At 32.9% G+C, this 25799-nt stretch overlaps 1 protein-coding gene across 1 annotated transcript; it reads left to right on the top strand.

Annotated features, from left to right (window-relative positions):
* Positions 1-70: 70 nt before the first annotated feature.
* Positions 71-25799, top strand: LOC140448019 (uncharacterized). Its single transcript, XM_072541058.1, has 7 exons — positions 71-318; positions 9638-9873; positions 11725-11955; positions 16283-16555; positions 18925-18987; positions 22523-22668; positions 25083-25799. Exons 1-7 carry the CDS (start codon positions 150-152, stop codon positions 25204-25206), a joined length of 1242 nt encoding a protein of 413 aa, XP_072397159.1. The 5' UTR covers positions 71-149; the 3' UTR covers positions 25207-25799.

Genomic DNA, 25799 nt, shown 5'->3' with positions numbered 1-25799 from the left:
CAGTTTTAAACTTCAAATATAGAAGACGAAACATCATAATCAAATGTCATTGTCACGTCAGCGGGAACGACATCCGTTGTCATTTAAAGTTAAAGTTTATTTTAAGGGTAAGGGTATAACATAAAAAAAAATTAATATAGTTTTATACTATGGCAGATGATGATTTATCATTTAAATCACACGATAATAAGGACGATGAAGAAGATAATTCTGATTCAGAAGCAACATCACATCTTGAGCTAGATTTAGGCGTTGACTCTTCATTTAATGTTAGAGAATTCAATAGGTTAGGGAATCATAAAGCAGGAGTCTCGGGAGGTGAGTATTTTTGTATTACTGTACATAATAACATAAAATTCGCTATATTTATCATTTGCATTTTCGATCATATTTCCTGTTTATATAATTACAAAACACTATAAAAAGCTTTTAAAAGTTGACCTGTTTTAAGCAATTTTTAAATATTAATTTATGAAAACGATAGTGACCCTAAAAGTTCAGCATAGTACTAGAATTTTGGATATAATTTATGTCCTAAAATAGTTCTACAATTTTTATCCATAAATTTACTCCAGAGATGGCTTTTTTTTTAATTTACCTGACCATCATCATTACCTCTCAGCCAATTTTGTCTACTACAGAATTATTGTATCACTGTTTGATTTTTTTATTCTGCAGTAGTTCTCAGAAGTTTTTAAGACTTATTGTGGTTTGTCTAGTTCAGCTTGTTTGTCTATACTTAGCTTTCTTAATTTTTTAAATGTTTTGTTTGTAATTGTTTTTAGAGTCTGGTTTATAAAATATATTTTAAAATTGAAAATTTTATTCAATGTTTCAGATCAAAAATATTTGTGAAAGTAGAGAAACAAGCATTTCTATTTGATTTTCTTGTTTTATACTGTTAGATTGAAAATAATTTATTTAAATTATTCCTTCTTTCGTTTGATCCTAACTGCCAGAATAAAAAGCCTTTGTAGTTTTTGTTATCGATCATATCAAGTTTGCTTTATAAATTATTGTATTGTGGCATTAAATGCTCTAAATCTGCCTGTTTATTAGGCTATTTGAAGTTGAAATATTGAGTTTAATCTTATGTAACATCAAATACAGAACCATCTTATTTTGAAGAGCCAAAAAGGCACTATACAATGGGTTCGAAGAGGAGACAGAAGAAGTATCTAAGGATTATAATTTTTGATGTATTTAAATTCTTTTATTTTTTTTATGTATTGTATCATTTACTAATGTCTTTCTTGGTTTTCAATTATATTTTATTATTAATAGAGTTATTAATCATCCAATGCTTCTGGGAAATCAGTTTTTCATTTTTAAAGTCCCTCTTAATTAATACTCTCATTGGTATGAGTTCTTTAGATAATTAATTTATTAGCATTTATTATTTTTCTACATTATTCTTTTTTTTACTCCATTTGCATCAACCTGTTCTATACCATTATAGTTCAGAAATAAGCAAAAAAAGTACACTCTTGTGACTATGATCTGACCAATGGCATTTGACAAGATTTTCATGTAAAATAAAATAAACATATAGTATTTTGCAGCGAATTAGTTAGCACACTTTTTTAGTTATTAACTGGTGAAAATGCATATTTTTTATGTTATAACAAAATTCGAGTTAATTATCACATAACTTGCGTAAAAAGCTTTAAAAGTATGTTTTGTGATGGTTGATATATTTACTTGTTCTATAGAAAACTGTAAAAGAAGAATGATAATGAATTCTTAACCTACTAATCCCTAAATTATATTTTTTCAAATTTCAAAATTGTTCTTAATAATTATTTTAAATAAAATATTGTTCTTAATATGGAAATATTCATCAAATTATTTTGTCTTCGCATTTTTGAATTTTGATCTATTCTATCAATACATCACTGGGCATTAGAGCGATCATAGTAATTGCAAGTATGTATGAATGAGTTAAAAATAGTTATGGAAATTAAAATTTTTATTTACATCTAATAAAAACAAGTTTATGTTTCATAATATTGTATAAAACAATTTTTACACAATGTTACAGTACATTTTCCACATTATGTTAGTGGTTCGTCACTTTTACTATTGGCTTTACTATTTTCTCCTGGACATTGTCTGCTCTTTCAAGTAATATTTGACTTGTTGACTCATTTTTAGAAAAGTCATGAATTTACTAATGCTGTATCAATTAGTTGTGTGCATATTGGCCAATATCACTTCTTAGCTGATTTTAGTGGCATATTTTTCAGCAAACCAGTAGTGTTGATCCATGGCTTCTATGAATGTATTATATACTTGTGATTAAGAAATAAATGTTTCCTTTGAGAAACATAAATTCCATCTATATTATTTATAGGTTCTTTATTACCAAAATTAGATGCCACAGTAACATACATATTACCTATTGTTCCATTTTACAAAAGTATTTCTTCGTCTTCTACAAATCAAAACTAATATGATACATGAACTTCTTTACCAAGAGTTTTTGTTTCTTGTATAGAACACTTCTCTAATCTATTTTCCTGCAAGTTTCCTGTTGCTCATTATTCACATTCTTGTAAATGAAATAATAAATCTCTGCTGGTAAATAAATTATTAAAAAAAAGTGACTTGCAGGTTCAGAAATAAAATCTCACATATCAAGTACTACTACTCTTGATCCTAAGATCAAATATTTGTGGTCATCTTTAGTGGTTGTTTTGCCAGTATAAAAGTCAAAAATATAACAGTATCCGCTACTTCTACAAAAATCCCAAAGTTTGTAGTTGAATCAAATAAGCTTTCTACATATACTTAAATTAATTCAATGAGTTATGTCCATATTATCTATGGAAAATCGTTAAAGAAATCACACAGGTAAATTGTATCGATAATAATGTAGCTATACTAGGAGATCCAGTCATGGTAAGTAATAATTTTAATGAATATTTTTTAAATTCTGCTACACATTTTTTAGAAAATATACCAAAAATAGAATTCAGCACCAAAATAGAGTTTAACAAAAACTCCTTTTTTCTAACGCCAGTAACTATAAATGAAGTAATTAAATTAATTAGAAAATTGAAAAATAAATTCACTTCAGGATATGATGGAATACCTACAAATATAATAAAACTGTGTGCATATGAGCTAGCTATACCATTATGTCATATAATAAACAATACCTTCATAAATGGGATATTTCCAGACAACTTAAAAATAGCTGTAGTAAAACCAGTGTATAAAAAAGGTGATGCCACTTTACTAGAAAATTATCGTCCGATAAGCTTCTTACCATCATTCTCTAAGGTTTTTGAAACAGTCATGTGTGTCAGGCTTCTCAGTTTTTTCTATAGTGAGAGACTGTTATGCCATGCACAACATGGGTACCTTAAGGGAAAATCTATAGAGACTGCCATTTATGATTTTATAACAAAGATAAATGAGGGTTATGAAAACAAAGATATATGCATGGGCATATTTTTAGATTTATCAAAGGCATTTGATACTTTAAATCACAAAATACTAATGGAAAAGCTTTACAGATATGGCATTAGAGGGCCAGGTTATAATTGGATAAAATCATACCTATCAAACAGAAAACAGAAAGTAAAATTTGAGTACGAGGGAAGAAATTGCTTCTCTGATGAAGAACTCATTTCAGTGGGAATTCCTCAGGGATGTATTATGGGTCCTCTTCTCTTTGTTTTTTATGTAAATGATTTAGCTTTTGACATTACAGACAACAATCAGAATACTCTTATTGTGAAATTTGCAGATGACACTAACATTTTAACTATAGGTTCATCCTTGAATAATTTATTGAATATCGCTAATAATAGATTAGATAAAGCACAGAGATGGCTCAATATGAATAAACTCATACTGAACAGAGAAAAAAACAAATTATATCTGTTTCGTCACTAAAACAAATAATAGTACCTTACCAGAAACTGTCTCAATTCAATCGCAAATGGTTACTCTAAACCAAAGCACAAAATTTCTGGGGGTACATATTGACCAAAATTTAGATTTTGGAGTGCATATAAATGAGATATGTAACAGATTAGCATCTATCTGCTACTCTTTCAGAATAACAGCAAATTATTTGGATGAAAAATGTAAACGAGTTGTATATTTTTCAAATTTTCATTCTGTAATGAGATTTGGAATAGTTTTCTGGGGGGGAAGTGGTAACGCTGAACAGGTTTTTATATTACAAAAAAGAGCAATCAGAACTCTACTTAACTTGAAATACAGGGATTCATGTAGAGGTAATTTCAAAAAACTTAACATACTAACAATGGCTGGAACATACATATATGAATGCTTACTTTTCATTTTTAAAAATAGACATAAATTCTTGAAACACATAACAAACCATAATACTAATACACGAAACAATCTCATAAACTATAATATACCAATACACAGACTAACAGCATCTGAGAAAACCACAGAATATGCCTGTATTAAATTCTTTAATAAACTGCCTTATAGCATCAAAATAGAAACTGACATAAATAAATATAGAAAGTCTGTTCAACAGTTGCTCATACATCTTGAACCATACAAAGTGGAAGAATACCTTCAAGCTGACCTGCAGGGAGACTGAGGGCTCTTATCTGAATCTAAATGTCACTGTTATTATCCTTATATTATAATATTACTTTTATGTTAAGTGTAGGTTGTTACAGCAACCATTACAAATTATAATTGACACCATTCTCTCTATTGACAATTTATAATTGTGTGTAACTTGTGAATCCTGAGAATAAAGCTTTTTTCTATTCTATTCTATTCTATATTATTCGACAATCATTTTATTTACTTTTTTCTTATATGTATTACCCAAAATAATATTAGTTAAAATATTAGTTACGGCAGAATAATTTTGCTTAAATATGATAAAAATGTAAAATTAAAAAAAAAAAACTACAAAGACTTTTGCACATATTCACGTCAACTTAAAAGCTACATATTTTGATAACGCTAAGTGCTAGTTTTATATTTATAGATTAGTAATATAAAACTTTTTACAATTTTTACAATTTATATTCTGAGATTTATTCATAACTAATCCGTTAGTCAATATGTCCCGGGCCTAACTAGTAAAACACCCTTTTTTTGCAAAAATTATTCTTTATTCTTTGCCTTCAAAATATGCTTGCCACGGAGCATTTTTTTAGATAGGAAAAAAGGTGGTAATCGCTGAGGGCCAGATCTGGACTACACGGAGGGTCCGGAAGCAATTCAAAGCCCAATTTGTGTATTTTTGTCATCTGTTTTATCGACTTGTGGACACGGTGCATTGTCTTGGTTAAACAACAATTTTTTCTTCAACAAATGAGGTCTTTTCTTTACGATTTCAGTCTTCACACTCTCCAATAAACCAATATAGTAGTCGCTCTGCGATTCATCAAATATGTTTATCAAATGATTAATCAGTTTATATGTTATTTAAATTGTTTATCCCAGATAATCTTTTTTGCAGTAACGTAAGACAAAAAAAAAAACAAAGACAATAATTTTATGGTCATTTTATAAAGTAGTATTACTAGTTATTATTATTATTATTTATTGCTAAATAAAAAAATTATTTTTACTGTTACAAAATTGCATTTTGTAAAATATTCAGTGCCACTGGTTGCTGCTGTGCCGTGAAGGGTCATCTGTGCTCATAATTCTCTGATTCTTGTTAGCATATGTGTCTTAAGAACACTTTGATTGTGTTTTATTTAATTGGCAGTTATAACAGTGATACTAAAATGAATTGAAGTATGTGACAAAACTGCAGACAATAATTATTATTGTGATGGTTTTACCTTAATTATTAATTAGTGGTTTTTGTTTGTAAACTATGAATTGCAGTTATGCAATATTTAAACTTTGTTAAATATTATATCTCCCCAAAATATTTTGAAGCTTTTTTTTCCCAATTTTCACGGTTGCATATGAAAGACATTGATGGGTATTAAGCATATCTTTTGTAAATATATTCCCACCTTTTAACATCTTTAAATACCGGTAATTGATGATGAATTAGTTCTCCAATTTTTATCAATTACAGTTTCGTTATATTTATTTGCATAAATCTGGTGTTACTTTTATGTCAAACTTTACACTGATCTTTCTAAAATTATTCTTTATTGTTGTGGTAACTAAATATTATCTATGGAACCAAATAATGTATATGTGATAAAATAATTTAACATATTAAAAATAATACAGACAGAATGTAAGATATCTCTGTGTGGTCTACCTGGCACCAGTGGAAATTCCAATATCAGTTAAATGTATTCACACATTTTCTGTTAATGCAGAATACCATATGTTTTTTCATTAAAATTTATGTACATTTTTAGATATAACTGTTATTAAAACTACATTTTAAAATACAAATTTATTTATGGCCATCTGTTGACATACATTTTAATGCTAATAATTCTCAATGATATTATAATTTTTACAGTTTCTACCTTGTTCATTTCTTTATATGACATAATTGAAAGTTAATAATAATCAGTGGCGGCTCTAGAATTAAGTCATATGACTGCATCTCCAAAATAAAATTCATGAAAAAAGTACACAGTAAAACTATTAAATTAAACCAAAATCATTTTACGCGTCATCGTCATGACAAGAAATGGAAGATTAAACAGTTGGTATGCCTGTATCGGAATTAACTGAAGTGAATAAACGGAAGGTAGAAGAAGAAGTCTTAACCCTTATTTGGCGTTGCAGGCCTAGGACTTAGTTGGATATTTCCATTTTCTTTTACTCTTTGCCATAACTTGCTAATTTCTAATATTTAACTTCTCTAAAGCTTCCTCCACAGCTGTCAGCCATTGACTTTTGTACCTTCTTTTTTTTTTACAGTCCTGTCATTCATACTCATAATGCGATCTCTGGCCCTCTCGCGTAATGCATTCTCTATACTCCCTTCAGCCACTTTATTCTTTGGGATCTAATTTCAGTAGTTTTCGAAGGACTGTTATACATTTACATTATTTCGTTGTTTGTTCTTCTTCGCCACCTTCTGTTAATGGTGAGATATTTTCTTCAATCTTTGTTCAGCATCTACAGTCTGCATCCGTACATGTGACTGGGCTTATAACTGTGTTAGCTTTTAATATGTTATTTAACGCTACTCTTCTGCTTTCTTGTCAATTTTGGTCTACATTTCTATTTTAGTGAAATTTTCTGTGCATTTCAATGCATATGCTTTCCTTTCTGAGCAGTTCTATTTAAATTTTTGTCCATACTTTTGTTACCATCGTTCTCAGAATCATATATTTGGTTTTGTTGATTCTAGACGTCGTTCATTGCCGTTTTCTTCTGTTTTCTGGGATGTCTTTCTTATTAACCAATTGTTGTCATTTTTATGGGATATTTACTCATAAAAACTGGATATGTCGATGTAAGGAGACAAATTTATTGTATTGTTTTTTGTTATTAATTTAAAATCAGGTATGGATAGCTGTGTCTAGGTGGTCAAGGATGCTAATTAAAGATGTACCTTATCGTTCCCAAAATATTAGTTTCTTCTCGAGGATGGAACTATGAAGTTTACCGAAGAAACACGAAGTCTCGCGCGGCACTTGTAGTTCATTGTCTAGTTCTAGTCTACTAGACTACCCATATCGTCATTTTTGTGAGTTTGAGATATAGTTGTTTCATAGTTGTCATGCATAAAGAATAAACACAAAAACCAAGAACTCAATCCAATTTAGTTTGTGTAAGTTAACATATGTTACTATTAATCCTATACATGGTCTTACATTTATATTTGAATATCCGTGTGTTAGCTTGCATTACCCATTTTTCTAGGTTTTCCCAGTTTTTAGCCATTAACGTTTTGAATATGCGTGATATAGCATATATGTATCATCGAATCTTTTTCTATTTCATGCCCAATTTTAATTTTAGTATAATCCATTGGAAGTGTTTAAAAATATTTAAATCAATCGCTTGGATCTCATTCCTCACTCTGCTTTATTAAATTCCACTGCATAAATGTATAACATTATTCAAACAAAAAAAGAACTACTGTAATTCTCATTCTACTTTTTTGTCCCGGTTTTCCACAGATGAACTTGACATGGAAATTATCCTGGTGTAGCGTTTTTAATTATTTAATATACTTCATGTTGCATAATTTTATCGCACTTCCTTATGGAACTTTAAAAAAAAAACGTTAAATTGTGAAATATCAACTTGTTATAGCCAATACAATAGGTGGTACATTACAGTGCAATGCTCTTTAGATAGTCTCAGTATATAAGGACTCTAAATAACTAGATAAATTTTGATTGACACTTGGTTAAGCCGGGAGTGGATGTGTGGTCTGAAAATCTCATCTGTGGACGGGTGGGGTCTATCAGAACCAAACTTTAAATGACCCAAAAATTTCAGATAACGTTCACATAATGTTTTTCAGTATTTTTTCGGTTTACCTGTCTATTACTTAATGAACTTGTGTCATTGTATTTTCGTTTCGTTTTTCAAAAATTATAGCAATTAATCTAAAACCTTACATTTTCTGCTTTGTTTAATTTTTATTAGCACTGATTAGTAAATAAATGTTTTCCAAAATTCCTACATATATGTTGTATTGAAATACAAATATTAATCTACACAAATTTGGTTATAACAAAAAATAGACAAATTCTCTACGCAAACTAGAAAAGTTTGAACCCTAAATTCTTCTCTGTGCACTCAGAGAAACATGCTACAATATGCTCCATACACAACCAGGACAGACAAAATGTGCAAAAAAATCGCGTTTTCTGTCTTTTGCAATATTTGCAATTTCCTCTTTTATTGGTGGTAACTTCTAATGGTCCCGGTAAAGGAGTATTTAATAGGTGCGACGCTTATTGTCTTACTAAATCGAGCTAAATATTCTTTCATAAATAATCTTCTGCAATTTTTAAATCTTCTCCTGGATTGTTTTTTTTTTGTGTATTTGGAAAGCATTGACGACAGCAACATTCATGAGGCCATATAATACTACCATAGGCCAACGTCTAGTGTTTGTAGTAACATTATTGGGAGATTTTTTTCAGTCAACAACGTCTACTCCTCTCTTTGTCAGATCCTGAAATGTAATAATTCTGGTTTTGTTAATTTATGCGGCAATTCTCTTTGTTGGACTGAATAGTACTGACGACTTTAAGTTGGTGAACTTCTAACAAACGTCCATCCAGTCTGATATCTAGTAAACCATCGATGCATTGTAATATTTCTTCATGTTCCAGATAAGTGTAAACACATTTTTTCGGTTACAGCACCAGTAGAGTTTTCAATCTTGAATGCTCAGGCTGAGTTCTAGCATAAATTTCTAAATGTGTTGTGTAAAAGGTCCTAGCATCTACGGTTGAAAATACGTTTAAACCGTATTTCTTGGGTTTGTTAGGAATATATATTTTAAAACTGCACCTTTCTCGACATGTACCGGTCCTTCTGATCGGTGCAAGTTGATTTAGCGCTTTTCTTTCTTCTCTAGTGTTAATATCAAACCTGACTCTTCTGAAAGCCATTGTAGCAGGAAATATTTCTGCTCCCAATCTATCAGTACCATAAAACTCCAACACATTTTTACGATCACAATGTTGAGGTCCAGCCAAATATAGTAATCCCAATAATGCTTTTATTTTAGTTCCCGGTTCCACCAATAGTTGTGATAGTCATAGGCGGGAAGACAATCCATTTTCTTTTAAACATTTTCTTAGGAGCGACTCAACTAATAGTTACCAATCAAAAGGTGCTAGACCTAAAGTTTACGAAAATCGATCAGCATCTACCGATTTTGGAAATCACCTTCAACCTCGGTTAATTCCTGAGTATCCTGCTGCATTACCAGATTTTGTCCAGGATCATCTAGTCGTCGAACAGGTAAATATATTTTATCTATATCTATCACTTTAGATATCACATGTTGCACTGTCAGTAAACCTATTAAGCGATATGTTGTGTAACACATATGCATGTATGTGTTATAGATGGATATTACAATAACTATTGAACTCAAAACTGTATCGTTTTCATCATAACTAAGTAAAAATAACCTTACAAATTTTATATTGTGTACATATTTATCTTAATTACAAAATGTCTGTCCTCGCGCACCAGCAGGAAACGGAAATTCGACTCGACATTGTCGCATTTCTCGCCGACAGCTCTACAACTAAGCAACACAACCAACAGACAAGTGCCGCTCCAAGTATAACTTGTGGCGAAAACGCCCAGGCGCATGTGAATTGAACTATTATAAAATGAACGAATACGATTAAGCTTATTTGATACCATGTGGTTTTGCCAATTAATCAACAATATCTAACACTTATATTAACTACAATAATTATAAAATAAACAAAAAGGAAAAGTAATGTCTGGCGTAAATTAATTGAAACATCACCCAATTACTGATAAATATTTATTTATCCAATAAAATCTCTTGTATAATCTTTTCTGGAAATTATATTATCAAGTGTGCATTGAAGGAATAATTTATTACGTTAGTTAAGGGATTTAATTTAGTTACTTATCAGAATGGTTCGCGGAAGATTTTTACCTAACGATTTACGAAATTCCATTGTTGCGGCCCATAACAAAGGACTTTCTGGACATAATCTGGCCCATTTCTCAAAATTTAAGTATTCCCCAAGGAATTGTGAGAAATATAATTCCACAATTAAAAAAACGGAAAATATTGAAACAAAAGTTAAAACTGGTAAAGAGATCAACATTGGTGACCAATTTAAAAAGACGCTTGTTTGAAGAGAATGAAAAAAAAAATGGAATGTGGATTCTATAAGATAAGTTTTTACAAGGAACACTTATCTTACATAATCAAATGTATCATCTCACTTTAGACAGAGGAAAAATCATTAAAAAAAAAACCTATTTTTATGGGTAAAAGAGCAGCGAAACTGGGTTCAACGTCAATGAGATTTAGTTATTTGGAGTGGTGAATATAAGTTTTGAGTTACGTGTTAGCGATTTACAAAGCAGAGTTATGCTAATGTTAGCGGAATGATATCACAAAGATTACCGCAAAAGAAAAGTTAAGTTTACTCCAGTCGCCAAACTCCAAAATGCCATTGAACCTCTAAAAATTATACGGACAAGCTGAATTCTGCTGAGAATGGCAATTTGGAACCCCAAAAACGATGCAAGAAAATTTGCCACCCCTACTCCCGAGCTTCGCTCTAAAAGCCCCACCGTAGGAAAACATCCATTTACCAAGAACCTATACGCCGTATAAAAAAATGTTTCAATTAAGAAATGTAGCTGAGGTAATTTTGAACAAAAATGTTAATGAGCACTTTTTGTGTAGAATGAACCGTTCCCTCAGAAACCACGCTACGGCGGTAAAAAATCGATATCTTTTGATCAAAGTGTCCTATCTACAAAAATTAAAATGGGTTTTAAAGATGAAGAGTGCAGCTTTCGTATGCATTTTTTTTATTTTGCCGCAAATGCAGTAAGTTCCTATAACGCTGTTAAATAAACGTTGCGCGATATTTGCCAATTTTTACGATTCTGGTGAGATCAATAAAATTTATCACCATTATATGGCAACAAATATGAGGCACTTGAAATATGCCTAATACACTGACATTGATATTCTCAGCAAAATTTAGCTTGTTCGTATGATTTTTAGAGGTTGAGTAGCATTTTCGTCTCTGACGACTGGAGTATCTTTTTGTTACAGTAAAACAATTGATTATCTTTTATTTTTAGTGTTATTTAGGAAATACATTATCCGAAAATTTCAATGTGGACATTGATAATTTGCCCGATTTTACGCCTGCGCGACAGAGTAGGAATAATGCTCTTAATCCAGAGGTTACTAATTCTAATAGACCCGTTCCGTTGGACTTACCTATGCGAACTCAAGAATCATTTCCCTTGGACTTGCCCGTAGTCAATACCCACTCAAATAATATTAGGATTGAATCATCAAATAGTGAGGTAAGTATGTAATACAGAGCCATCGAGAAACAGTTATTAGGTCATTCCAAATAACTTTTTTTCTGTATTTTTACTGAAATTTTTACCCATTTCGCTATTTAGTGACATTAAATCTTAAATATCTTGAGTACAAATTTCATTCGAAAAATTATAGATACAACTAACAGTTTCATTGGCCCCCTCTTTGCAATTTCTTCCTGCTAGAAAAAGCAGTATCCAATTTTTGATTTGATGTCAAACACGGTAAAGTTGTAACCAGATAAAGTACATTTGTTTAGCATATTCTCATCTGTAAATATACGCACGTGTTGATTTTCGGCCATTCATTCGTCAAGAGGCTATTAAATATAATTTATTGCCTTAAGCCAGACGGATTCTCATGTTACAGATCCAAACTTGCCAGTCTGTTTACATTCAAATTGTATCGTATTGATTTCTAAGTTAATATATTGTGTGTTATATGTTATAATAATTATTGTTAAGTTATTTACTGGTCGTAATATTTTTTAGAGTTTAGTGTGTGATTTAATGATTAAATTTCAAGAAATTCGTACACTAATAATTATACTAATAATTTCAAAAGTAAATATTTTTAAAAATCATATGATACACCTCAGTACGACCCTGTTTGGCTTTCACGTGCGTCTGTTGACAATTGGGAATATGTAAAATGAATGTAGTTTAGTCTCCGTTTATAATAGAAACTACTAATTTCACCATAAGGAGTAGGGAAAAAGGCTTGAAGATCGAAACAACATTTGAACGTTTTCACCTTATTCTAAATCTTGAAGTTTTAAATAAACAGCCTTGCTTATCTTTCTTTTTAGTTGTTGTAAAATAATCCTATTGTTGATGGCTAATGTATTCTTAAAGAAAGTTAGAATACTTCTTTATCTTCGAATCTGAAAGTATATTTTAGATTTTTAGATCTATTACTACCTTTTTTTGTAGTTTTGTACACTAAGTTAACATTTTTCTTTTTTCAATGTTCTTATTTGCTGCATTGATATACTCATCTCCCAAATTTCGTTTTCTTTTCTTGATATTTTTTCCCCAGTTTTCAGAATCACTTAAGTTTGGAGTAAATTCACATTTACAATATTGTCGTCACTGTCTACCTCTGAAATACTAGACATTAAAAAAACATTCACATCATAATCGGCCGGCGGTACGTAATTTTTATCAGCGATGCCGTCGTCACTGTCTTACAATACTACTCGTATCACTATCCTAGAACAGATGATAAAAATATAATTACTTATAGTAAATTTTATTATAATATACAAAAATAAAAAAATTAATACATATCTGATTACTTTCCTCTGTAGATTTAGTACTATTTGTCTCGTGTAAATTATTATCGGGCAATAAACTATTGTCTTTTAAATCAAACCAGTTGTTAGATAAACAATTTAATGATGCCTCCACCTTATTGTTTCTAATAATTTTTTCGTTTACTACATTACCATCAGTATCTTGAGGTGGTCTTCTCCTGATTCTCCCTACAATTTCCAATACTTTTCAGTGCACATTTATTATACTCTTAGTGTTTGAATAATAATTTATAACTTTAATTTATAATTTATAAAAAGTAGGGTTATGTTTAATTATATTACATAAAAACTTTCTTACCACTGCATTTTCGTTGATTTCTTGATAGCTGGTTCTTGCCAAATGTAATATGACTGCACCACGGGAGTCAAAATGCTTTTTATTCATATTAGTTAATTTAAATTCACTCATTTTTAGAGAAAAATGTAACAACTAAGAAACCGCGTGTCACATTGAAAGAATAATCCTTTTTGTTCAATACTGTAACAAGTTAAGTTGTTACACGATTCAACTAAAATATTTATAAATTTGGAGTTGTTAAATAAATTGACTACGCCCTGTACGAACTAAAAGACGAATTTCAACTTATTTCGGTATTGAAATTGGTAGAGATATGTATTGCGAATGCCATGATTGCAATAACTAAAATTTGAATTTTTTTGACTTGTTACGCTTTTGAACTGAGGTATCGATATTTCAGACAATCGTCATTATTTCTTGTGGATTTTTTTCCAATGTATTTCTGTTTATTGTCAATGTATTTAAAATCTGTTTTCATTATGTGTCCGGTCTACCTTTATAAGCGTTACCGTCTTTTTTTAGCGTTTTGGATATATATTATGATAATAATATCTTCTTCTTCCTATGCCGTCCCCATTAACGGAGGTTGGCGACCACATTTTTAAAAGCTTCTCTGTCTTTTGCAACGTGGAATAATTCGTCTACAGTCATGTTTGTTCAGTCTCGAATATTTCGCAGCCATGACTTCCTCTTTCAACCTATCCCCTTTTTGCCATCGACTCTACCCTGCATGATGACCTGCAGAAGACTATATTTATTATTTCTTAGTATGTGTCCAAGGTATGCAGTCTTGCGTACTTTTATTGTTCTCAACAATTTTTTGTCTCGACCCATCCTTCTCAGCACTTCCTCATTGGTGACCCTGGCAGTCCATGGAATTCTCAACATTCTCCGGTATATCCAAAGTTCAAAGGCTTTAATCTTTTTAACTACATATTTGCGCTTTTAGTGTCCATGTTTCTACCCCGTACAATAGTTGCGACCAGACGTAACATTCAACAAACCTCAGTCTCAGCGCAGTATTCAGATTTTTGTCACAGAACAATTGTTTGAATTTTAAGAACGCTGCCCTTGCCATTTCTATTCGTACCCGGATCTCTTGGTCTGGATCTAATTCTGTGTTGATGTAAGCTCCCAGATATTTATATTTTGTCACTCTCTCTATTTGCTGCCCACCAAGAGTTAGTTGTTCATTATTTATTGGACTCCTTGATACTATCATAAATTTGGTCTTATCTGTGTTGATGTCAAGTCCCATTTGAATGCATTCACTATTTATTGCATCTAGTAAAGTTTGTAGTTCTTCTATACTCTCAGCCATAATTACCGTGTCATCTGCAAATCTCATGGTGTTTATGATTTCTCCACCAATTCTTATTCCCTCTTTTCTTTCCCATAAGGCTTTTCTGAATATGACCTGTGAGTACACGTTGAAAAGCGTCGGAGACAAGACGTATCCTTGCCTAACCCCTCTCGCAATCGGTATATTATTTGTTTCTATATCGTTCACCTTTACTACTGCTTTCTGGTTCCAGTATATAGCCTTAATAAACTCAATGTCTTTTTTGTTTAAATTGATGTTTTTTAATTCATCTATTAACTTCATATGCTGCACTCGGTCAAAGGCCTTCCTAAAGTCTATGAAGCATACATATGCACTCTTGTTATATTCCCGACATTTCTGCAAGAGTACCGTCAACGCAAATAATGCTTCTCTTGTACCCATGCCTCCTCTGAAGCCAAACTGAGTTTCATCTATCTGCTCCTCACATTTCTTATAAATTCGGTTTTGAACAATTTTCAAGAGTATCTTTAAAGGGTGGCACATTAGGCTTATCAATCTATAGTCATTACATGATTTGGGATTGTTGTTTTTTGGTAGAGGTAAAAATATCGATTTAAGCCATTCTTACGGGATGATGCCCTCTACATATATGTGGTTGAGAATTCGGGTGAGTCTCTTTATATTACCGTCATCTAAGGCTTTTAACAGTTCAACTGGAATTTGATCAGGACCCGGTGCTTTTTCTTGTTTTGCATTCTGTAGGGCATTCTTTACTTCTGAGGGTAAAATTTGTAGGTATTGTTTTTCTTCACCTATATCTTGTTCATTTTCTCTCTCGTCATGGAACAGATGGATTATATATTGTTCCTATACTTCCTTTATTTTGCTCTCTTCAGTAAGTATTTCTCCATTATTATCTCTTGTTATGAGTGTTCTTCTTTGTCTGGTGTTGCCTGTAAGTTCTTTCATTTTTTTATGTAAGTTTGAGGTGTCATGTTTGTTGATGAGTTCTTCCAATTCCTGGCATTCTTTGTTCATCCATTCCTCCTTAGCCTTTCTGATTTCATATTTGATTTTATTCTTGATGGTTTTATATTTATTTTCATCTTTATTTTTGTATTTTCTTTTTTCATTTATTAGCTCAACTATTTCCGGTGTCATCCAGTCTTTTTTAGTGGTTTTCTCTTCTTCGCCTAGGACCTCCTTTCCCGCTTTTAGTATGGCTTTTTTCATATCTGCCCATTCAACGCTTCCTTCAGTTAATTTATTTATCTCTGCGTTTAGTTGCTGTTGGCAGTTGTCGTCTTTTAGGTTTTTAATGTTAATTTTGGTGGTTTTAACTTTTTTCTCCGGTTTCCTGAGTTTAATGTTGATAATAATATGCTAATTGCTAATAAAGTATTTTTGCAGGTCGGGAGTTCGAAAAGTCTTCCTGATTTCCTAGCTGATGGTGCTGCTTGCACGCAACAAAGCGAAACCTTAACGGTTCCACAAAGTCCAGAGGGAGAGCTAGAAAGACTGAAGAAAGAATTAGACATCACGAAGAGGCAATTAGCGGAAAAGAATTTAATGTGTGATAATTTAAGTAGGGATTTAGAAATTGCTAGGAATAAAGAACATGAATATACTCACAATCTTGCCGGGGCGCTTGAAAAAGTAGAGGATAATTTAGAAAAGAGCAATGTAAGTAGTTTGAACAACGATTTTTATTAATCACTTGTGGAATAATATTGTGTAGCTAAATTTTTAATTTTTCTAAAATTTGTTAGTATAAAGTTGTTGTTTAATATTGTTCTGAAGCTATTTTCTTGTGGCATTTTAAATTAATTTATATTTAAATGGGAATAAGCCACAATTAAAGGTTAAAATACGTTTATTGACGTTTCAATTTCCACTTCGGAAATCGTTCTCAAAATACAAACATTAGTAAATTAAACAAATTTTGTTTTTTGTTCTTGGCTTATTCCCATTTAAATATAAATTAAGTTGTTGTTTTTTATACAACAACTTATAGTTGTGTCATAAAGTTGAATAAAGTATCTTATTCTTAGTTTAGAGCTTTTGGCGGTATTATATATACGAGGAGTACATTAAAATTTTGTACAGAACCACCTGGAAGAAGTTGGGAATGAAGTTTCTTTGGAGTTGTGCCAGGAGCCATCCATTGCTTACATGCAAACATAAGTCACGGATAAGCTACATAAGGGCGCTGTTAGCGGTAATATCGTCGCGTTAGCAGCGCTGAGTCAGGAGTAAATTATATGAACGACATTGTCGTCGGCGAGTCCGCGTTATCCCGGTAGCAAGCTTTGTCAGCTCGGCCGGTCACGTTGCCGATATAATTCAGTGCGGTGCACATGAATTATATCAAAAGGATTCACTGTAAAGAACTTCTTATTAATACTGTAAATAGAGATTATAAAAGGATTTTTTTTTAAATTCAATTTAGACATGCTGCTGCTGGCTTATATAATGAGGACGCACTATCTCGAAACAACTAGCTGACCAACGATCAAATGATGGAAATTCTCGAAGGTAATCTCTGCGTCAAGGGAGTAGTATTTTATCGGAGTTCGTGGAATATTTCGGCGACGGGAGAAATATTGATTTCTCTAACGTACAGGGTCGCAATCAGGGGTATCTGACTCAACAGGATACAACAGTATCATCAAGGAAGTGAAATCCGCGGGAAGAAGTTATAGGAGGGGCAATATAGAATTTAAAATATATTTTCTATGCTGATGATGCGGTGATAATATCCAAAGATATGGACAACTACAGAGGTTGTTATACAGATTTGAAATAGTAGCAAAATAATTAAATATGGTTATCTCTGTCCAGAAAACACAGTCTGTGAGAATATCATACGAACGTAGATGTAAGTTAGAATTTTATAATAAAAGTGTGAAGCAAGTTATTTGCTTCAAATATATATGCATTAATATTACAAGCAATAGAAATATAAAACAAGGACTACAAATACAAGCGACAAAAGCGGCTAGGACATCAGGATTTTTCTGGGATGTAATATGGATAAACAAATATATGAGTATCGAAAGCAAAACATGAATTTAAAGAATCTGTGTAAAACCTATTATGACGTAAGCCACGGAAACGCGAGCAAATACAACCACGAATGAGCAAATACTAAGAACAATGAGAAGTGAAAGCTATGAAGATCAATTACTGCCAAAACACTTTTATATAGATTGAGGAGCTGCGATATGCAAGACATTGTAGAATAGTCTACGGTCAGAAACAGAACATCGAGAGACACCTTTGATAGAATCGGTGATAATAGACTTGCAAAAATTACAAAGGAAGAGAAACCAATACCAGCAGACCACCTTTTTTTTCTCGTCTTTATAGAGGGTGGGTCTGGAATCTTCAAAAGACATCTCAGGGCAGGGCGCCGCCTGACTGACCTTAGTGCAGGATTCGTTCGTCGCACTTCCGACGATAGTTCCCGAGGTACCCTTCTCTGTCATCCAGCGATCCGGAAGCGGAATGGCCGCTGTAAGGCCGGCATCACTTCCGAAGCACTACCTTCATTCATTCCATGATAGTACTGTAGGCGCATGCCACTCGCAACAGTCTTGTTCTGTCCACTTGTGTCATGAGCCTCCTATAGGCCGTTATCTCTACCGCCTCTCTCTAGACCGGTGCCGCGTAGAAGACGATCGACTGTACAACACCGTGTACGTCCCTCCTCCTTTCGGATTTTTCACTCCTAGGTACTTGACTTGTTTCTTGGGTGTAGCAGACTGGTAGCAGACCACTTTGAAGACCACCAAACGCTGGTGTAAAAGTTGGACATGGAAATGCCAATTTTAAAAAATATGACATTAAAATAAGAAGAGGAAGATAACATTTAAAAATTGTTACTTTTATCTTGTTTTAGTTTAAATAATTTATCTCCCTTAAAGGACACAAAATTTGCATATACTATTTCCATATATATATTTTTTAAATTTAAACATTGGTAATTTCAATATAACTTTGTTCTTATTTCAGAAATTAATATTGTTTATAAACATTTTTTAATATTTTAGCGAAGAGCTGCTGCGGCTGAAAATTTGGTGCTAAAGTTAAAACAAGAAATCAAATTGTTAACTGTAAGTATACAATGCTATTGTTTTTTTATAATTCTTAATGGCATAGAATAGAATAGAAATATGCTTTATTGTCACTGAAAATTGTGCAATTTTATGGACAAAGCTTACAAAAAGTCAGAAAAATAACAATAACAATTTAAAATTTACTAAAATTACATAAAGCGTCAATATCACAAAATAAAAGATAATAAAATGTACAATCCACTGTAAAATTTAAATAAATTGCAAATTGCACAATAAAACCTTACGAACTAATATGTTTTTGTTGCTGTATGTGATACCCAAATACAGGGTGTCCCATAATTAATTGGACATTAGCTAATGGGTGATAGCTGACATTAAAATAAAGCGTTTGAGCTCAAATTACTTATATTAGAGTTCCTCCAGGTGATACTGATATCATCAGCAAAAAGAAAAATGTTTCCATCGGTTTTTAAGTTAGCGATGTCATTTATAAAGTTAAGGATATGTAGAAGACGCAATACTGAACCTTGTGGTACTCCACATACAATGTTTTTGTGACTAGAGTCAGTATCATTTGCTCTAACTAGTTGTTTCCTATTCCTAAGTAAGATTGGAACTAATTCCACGAAATACCTTGAATTCCGTAGAAATTTAGTTTTTTATCAAAATGTCGTAATTTACACAATCAAAAGCTTTGGCATAGTCACAAAAAACAATGGCAGTGTGAAGATTATTGTTTAGTGCTTTATAGACCCCATGTAGTACAGTAAACAGCATCACTGGTACATTAATTAGATAAAAAGCCGAACTGACTTTGTGATAAAATGTTGTTTTTAACGAGAAAAGACATAAGTCGGGCTTTTATAAGCCTCTCAATAATTTTGGATAGGACCGGTAATAAGGCAGTAGGTCTATAGTTGCAGACATTCGATTTTTCACCACGCTTATGAAGAAGAATAATAATGGCTATCTTTAGGCACTCTAGAAATATACCTTCTTCAAAGGAATCATTAATTAGTGGGACCAGGACTTCCAACACATTGTTTGGGAGATTTATGAATATTTTTATGGATAGTCCATCAGTACTACAGGAAGATTTGCTTTTGATACTACTGATTGTTTGGATCAGTTCAGATTTATCAACTGGTCCTATAAAGAATGAATTCGAGATTTTTTGGATTGGGGATATAGGAAATGGGATCTGGTTGTGACAAAATAGTTGATGTTATATTTTTACTCACATTAACGAAGTAATTATTTAGATTTTCGGGGTTTGGAAGAGAAAATGTTTGAGCTGTGTTAGTTTTATTTGGAAGATCGTTTATTATGGATCAAGTTTCTTTTCAACATTTTTAGAGCGTCCCAGATTGATTCTGATCTTGACATTTTTTTAGCTGTTTTGATAAGTTTTAGATAGGTTCTTTTGTACTTGGAGATAATTTATATTCGGTGACAAAGACTTTGGTACTAAATTTCTTGATGTATAGTAGTAAACGCATATTCTTGGCTGATGTGCGGATACCTTTGGTAGTCCAGGGTTTTCGATGTTTTGACTTAATTGTAATTAAAGGAAATGTCTTATTGAAAATACAGACAAGCACATCTAAAAAATCACTAAAATTATAGTCCACGTCCACAGAGGCCACCCGGAAGTCAAGCACACATTTTCGAATTTACGAAAGTTCTGAGCGGAAAAAATCCTACCTAAACGTTAGGATTTTGAGGATACTTTATTAAGAGTGTTAAACTTGGTATATACGGCTTCATGATCAGATAGTCCTGCATTAATAATTATTGTAGAGCGTACATCAAGGGGTGAGAAATATTGAAGAGCATTGCTGTTAAAACACTTCCCTGTGGGAGGTCGTTTTTTTAACTCTCCACCTACTTACCTTACCCTCCAGCATAACGAAAAAACGTCTGTTTTGCAGTAAGGAAGATACGAGCTTACCCAGATGATGGTCATTGAGAGTGTCGTATAATTTGCGGAGCAATGTTTTGTGCCTTACTGTGTCATAGAATCCTCCTTGAGATTTGAAGATTTCCTCCATGATTTTGGAATTTTGCAGCCTTTGCAGCGTGTTTTTTAACCTGTTTATACCGTCGTGGAGTTCTTTTAGTGTAAAAGAGTTCCTAGATGGTTTGTCTCCGAATCCAATCTTCTTCTAGTATTTGTTCTTCCATTGTAGTATGTTCTCATTAGTTCTTTGGACTCGTTGGACATCCCGGGAACAAATTGTTCTCTACATCCTCTGGGGATAGCCTTTCTAGACACATTTTTGAGTACCTTAGTTTTTTTTTTCGTAGTTGTCTACTTTTAATTCAAGACGTAGCAGCTCAGAATCTAGTATGTCTGCATACTTTTGCCAGTTTGTCTTTTTGAAGTTAAATCTTTTTCTGAATGAATAGCTTGTGGTCTGACAATTGAAAAGATATTTATACCAATTGGTCTATGCTGAGTTTTTGGTATTGGGCCATATACTACTTTGGTACATCGGTTTCGACGTTATTACTTGAAAAACAGATATCCGGGTTAAATCCTCTTTTCCAAACTTTGCTCTGAAAAGATGGTGGAAGTTTATGATCATGGATTAACGTGAAGCCACTCGTTTCGGCCCATGCTTCTACTGGGTCTCCATTTGCGTCTGAATCTGCATAGCCTCAGAGTAAACTGTGACTTAAAGTCTCCAAGTACAAGCTGATTGGGTGAAAATATAGAAGGCTGGTTTGGGGCTTGTATACCGAGGCTATTTTTACCGGTTCATTTTCCGATCTCAGTGGTTATTATCTCTATATCGTGTACATTTATTGTTCCCACAGATGAGACTATGGTTTCAGCTCCCACAAATACCGCGCCCCCATGTTTATTGTGTGGTATGAAACCGATCTCCCCAATCGGTTTCATACCCTAGACTTTCCGGTTTCGCTGCAGTTAGGTCTCTATGGGTTTGCTGGATGCACAATACCTCACATTTCGTGTTCTTGCAGAATTCTGATAAGATGTCTTGTTTGGCTGTAGTGATGCCCTCGATATTTATTTTATGCTTGCTACTGTCAGTGTTGGCTCTGAGAAGAACAGTTTTGGCTTGATGTTTGCCATCTGATTTGGTTTGGTCGTAGACGTTTCCAAGGGACGCCGTCAATACTGTTTGCTTTGTAGTTGATGTGGCTCTATTGATCTCGTGGGGGCTCCTTCCTTGTCCCCATAGAGTGCATTCCTTCATCTTCTTTGTCTTCTCATATCAATAATAAATTAGCATGCAATGTATTAATAGAAGAAAGACCCTCATTTTGGGAACCACTGCTCTAAGATAATGTGAATTATCTTCAGAACTTCATGATAGAAAAGTGTTCTTTAAAGAAAATTTATTTTTAATTCTACATTATAGTCGAATTTCAAATATTTCCCCTTGTAGGGAAACTCTTCCTCGTAGGAAGTAAAAATTTCTCAGGCATGCTTTTTATTTTATTTTTGTTTAAAAATGCCTACTTGGTAAAAAACTACATATTTGTGTGACATACTATTACACAATTTCGCTGCATTTTGTAATTATGTAAAATCCGATTTTAGACTCAACTGAATGTCGTAAAAGCTGAAAATCAAACTTTGCGCGGTGAAGGAGCCGCTGGCGGTTATAATACATCTAATCAAGTACAGTTTAATCGATTGGCTCAAGAGTTACGGAATGCTGCCGGCTCAGCGGAACATTCTTTAAGGTAAGTCTATTCTTATAGGTGTAAGATTGTTATACAGTGGAACTTGGTTATACCGTCATTGAAGGGTCCAGTAAAAAAATGATGCTGTATCAGAATGACGTTATAAAAGAGGTAGAAAAAAATTAAATTTTAACGAGACAAAATATTAATACAGCACTATTTGTTATTACAGCTGCATTTAGGATAAAAAAAAATTAAGAAATAAAACATATCATGTATATGAAACTTACATTTTTTATGAAAAAGTTATCTAATGGTGAAAAAAGTCAGTTATTTTCATCTGCACAAACCCTTTCTGAAAAATAAAGTTTTCTGTAGTGTCCTTAATAATCTGAGCTGCTTCTTTGGTAGTTGTGGATGCCTCCCTAAACTGGTAAAACCTGGATATGGTCTCAGCAGCTCTCATTGCTTCTTGGATTGTAGGATAATAAACGCCGTCTTCTTCTTCATTATCTTCATCAACATCTATTTCCACATTTTGCACTTGTTCCACAATTTCTTCATCATTTAAACTTAAAATGTTTCTACCTGATTGTCTACTGAAATGTAGGAGTCAAGATCAGTTCCAAACTATATCTGGTTCACATTAAATTTTGGATCCACTCTGACAAAGGCATTTCGTCATCCTCGTCAACATCCTGAACATTGGGAGAAACTACAGTCAATTTAGCTTGAAGAAAGTACTAAAAACTGAACTGCATCAAGGAGGATAATGTTCACGGGTTCCCATTGCCTCTAGAAAAAATCATCCTTTTCAAAAGCTGTTTCCGATAATGGCACTTTAAACTTCTTATGACTCCTTAGTCCATATGCTGCAAGACACTCGTGAAGTTGGCTGGTAAGAAAACTATGTTTACATTATTCAAATTAAGCTAGGGATGGGGCTGCATGTGGATGAAGACAATTCCTTGTCCCACTTTCTCAATTCCTCTTAAAAAATAGCAGAAGTCTTCCACCCTTTTTTGTTGGCTGTTTAGTTTACAGGCAATGTTTTTATGTTTTTGAAACATCTAGGATGTAAACATTTCCCAATAACCAAAATACCAATTTTCTCTGTACCTGTCATCCTCCGTCCGGCTCGCGGAGATAAGAATACGTTCGGCGCAAGTATCCCTGCCTGTCGTAAGAGGCGACTAATGGGAAGGAATGAAGAGGTGGAGAGCCGTCGTTCGAGGTGTCGGGTTTGTAGAAACGCACGCAGGGCGATTCGGCGTTACAGTCACCGGTCTACACTCCTAGTATCTGAGACGACGGGATAACGGACGGGTAGGGAACTACGGGGAGGGTGGATCCCCGCGATGCTTCATGCAACGTGCCACCCTTAAATGGTGTCGGACTCGTAGTAGGGGTTAGTGGCTAGCTAACGGTCGTATGCCGAAAAGCCAGGTAGACCAGGGTCCAGCTGATGCTTTATCATCAGAGGGTACACGCATTCGTCAATGTACCTGTCATGTTTGCACAAACAAAAGTCGTGACTCTTTGTTTTAAAAGCTGTCCACCGACACATTTTTGATTTTTGAAATTTAAAGTTTTGTCTTACGTTAATTTGTAAAGGGCACCAGTTTCATCGCCATTGAAGATATCTTTATCCTTGTGTGGTTGCCTTAGTTGTGGCCATGTGTTTTGTAACCAATCACCTGTCACGTTCTCGGCCACACATTTTGCCTCTCCAACAATTTTTGCGAAGGAAATTGAGTGCCATACTTTAAACCGATCTAGCCAGCCGTTAGAGCATGTAAAATCTTCACCTAACAGTTTTCCGAACTCTGCAGCTTTTTGCTTTAAAAGTGGCCCGGACATAGGAATATCAGAACTGCGACACCACTTTAACCATTTGAGTAGAGCTGAATCTACATCACCACGAATGCACTTCCTAATCTTTTTAACATTTTCTCCCTCATTAAAGGCTTTTAAAATATCCCTGTTTTTTATGATTGAAAATTTCTTAAACTGACTGTTCTGAAACAGAAAATTTGACTGTTAGGATGGCACTGATAAATGAGAAATCATAGAACTGTCAAGGTCACATAACTGTACACAGAAGGGATAATCATGCTTTCTCACATTCTTGGAAGGAACAATTCCGCAAAGCCGAAAAGGCATTGCACTTTACTCTTCATAAAGTAGAAAACGACAACCTACTGTAAAATTTTATGACGCTATAGACGAGGCTTATTTTATTTTTAGCCGATAAAAACGGGTTTTTAATAATGTTATCGAATAGTTTTTGGCCGTACCTATTAAAAATTGACGTTATAACCGAGATGACGTAACTACCGAGGTCTTAATATCCAAGTTCCACTATAATATCCTACTTTGGGACATATCTTGTTTTTTGTATTCATCTCTGAATTTGTTCATGTGTTAACTTGTTTATTATAATTATTAATACGATTTATTGGCTTTTTATTTAGACAACTGCTTACTGGTGTAGACAACCTAAGAATAATGGCTGCTTCTTTAGAAAATATGCATCGAATAGAAGAAACCAGGGACCCCTTTTCAAATTTTGATGAAGACGCTGGACCTGCACTCTAACCTTTTATACCATAGTCTGTTTTTAAAGTAGTATTACTAAGTAATGTACATAAAAACAATTTTATTTATTGTTACATTGAGAAATTTTTGATACATGTGATTATATTAATTTATTAACTACTAGAATTGCGTTCGCGCTGTATATATTTATACATTTTTAAAATATCGCCTATAAAGATATCGGTTTTTCATATTGGGTATTTGTTTTAATTTTAACATGTATACTGCCATATTCGGTTCATAGTATTTTGCACACATACGATTTCCAGTCATTGCATTTAGTTTGGTATATATATTTTTAGTGGACAATGAATGTATAATAAACTTTTGTGGTAAACCTGGTGGTATTGTGAATGCCACCGTATGTTGTAAAACATAAAAATTTACATTTTATCACATTTTAAATACTTGAAAAAGCGTATTTTCTTTAAGTTCCATTTTGAAAGGAAAATAAAGAAGTTTCTAAGTACTAGTTAAAAACAGTTCTTAAATATAATAACTAGCTCTCATTTTATTTCTTATTTTACGTAGATTATACATTAAAAGGTTATAATTATTAATTTGACATGTACATGAATAACCCTTTTAAGAAG

This window comes from Diabrotica undecimpunctata, chromosome 8 (assembly GCF_040954645.1).
Source record: "Diabrotica undecimpunctata isolate CICGRU chromosome 8, icDiaUnde3, whole genome shotgun sequence".
In the NCBI taxonomy this organism is placed as follows: domain Eukaryota; kingdom Metazoa; phylum Arthropoda; class Insecta; order Coleoptera; family Chrysomelidae; genus Diabrotica; species Diabrotica undecimpunctata.
This window is presented reverse-complemented; position numbering and strand designations above follow the sequence as displayed.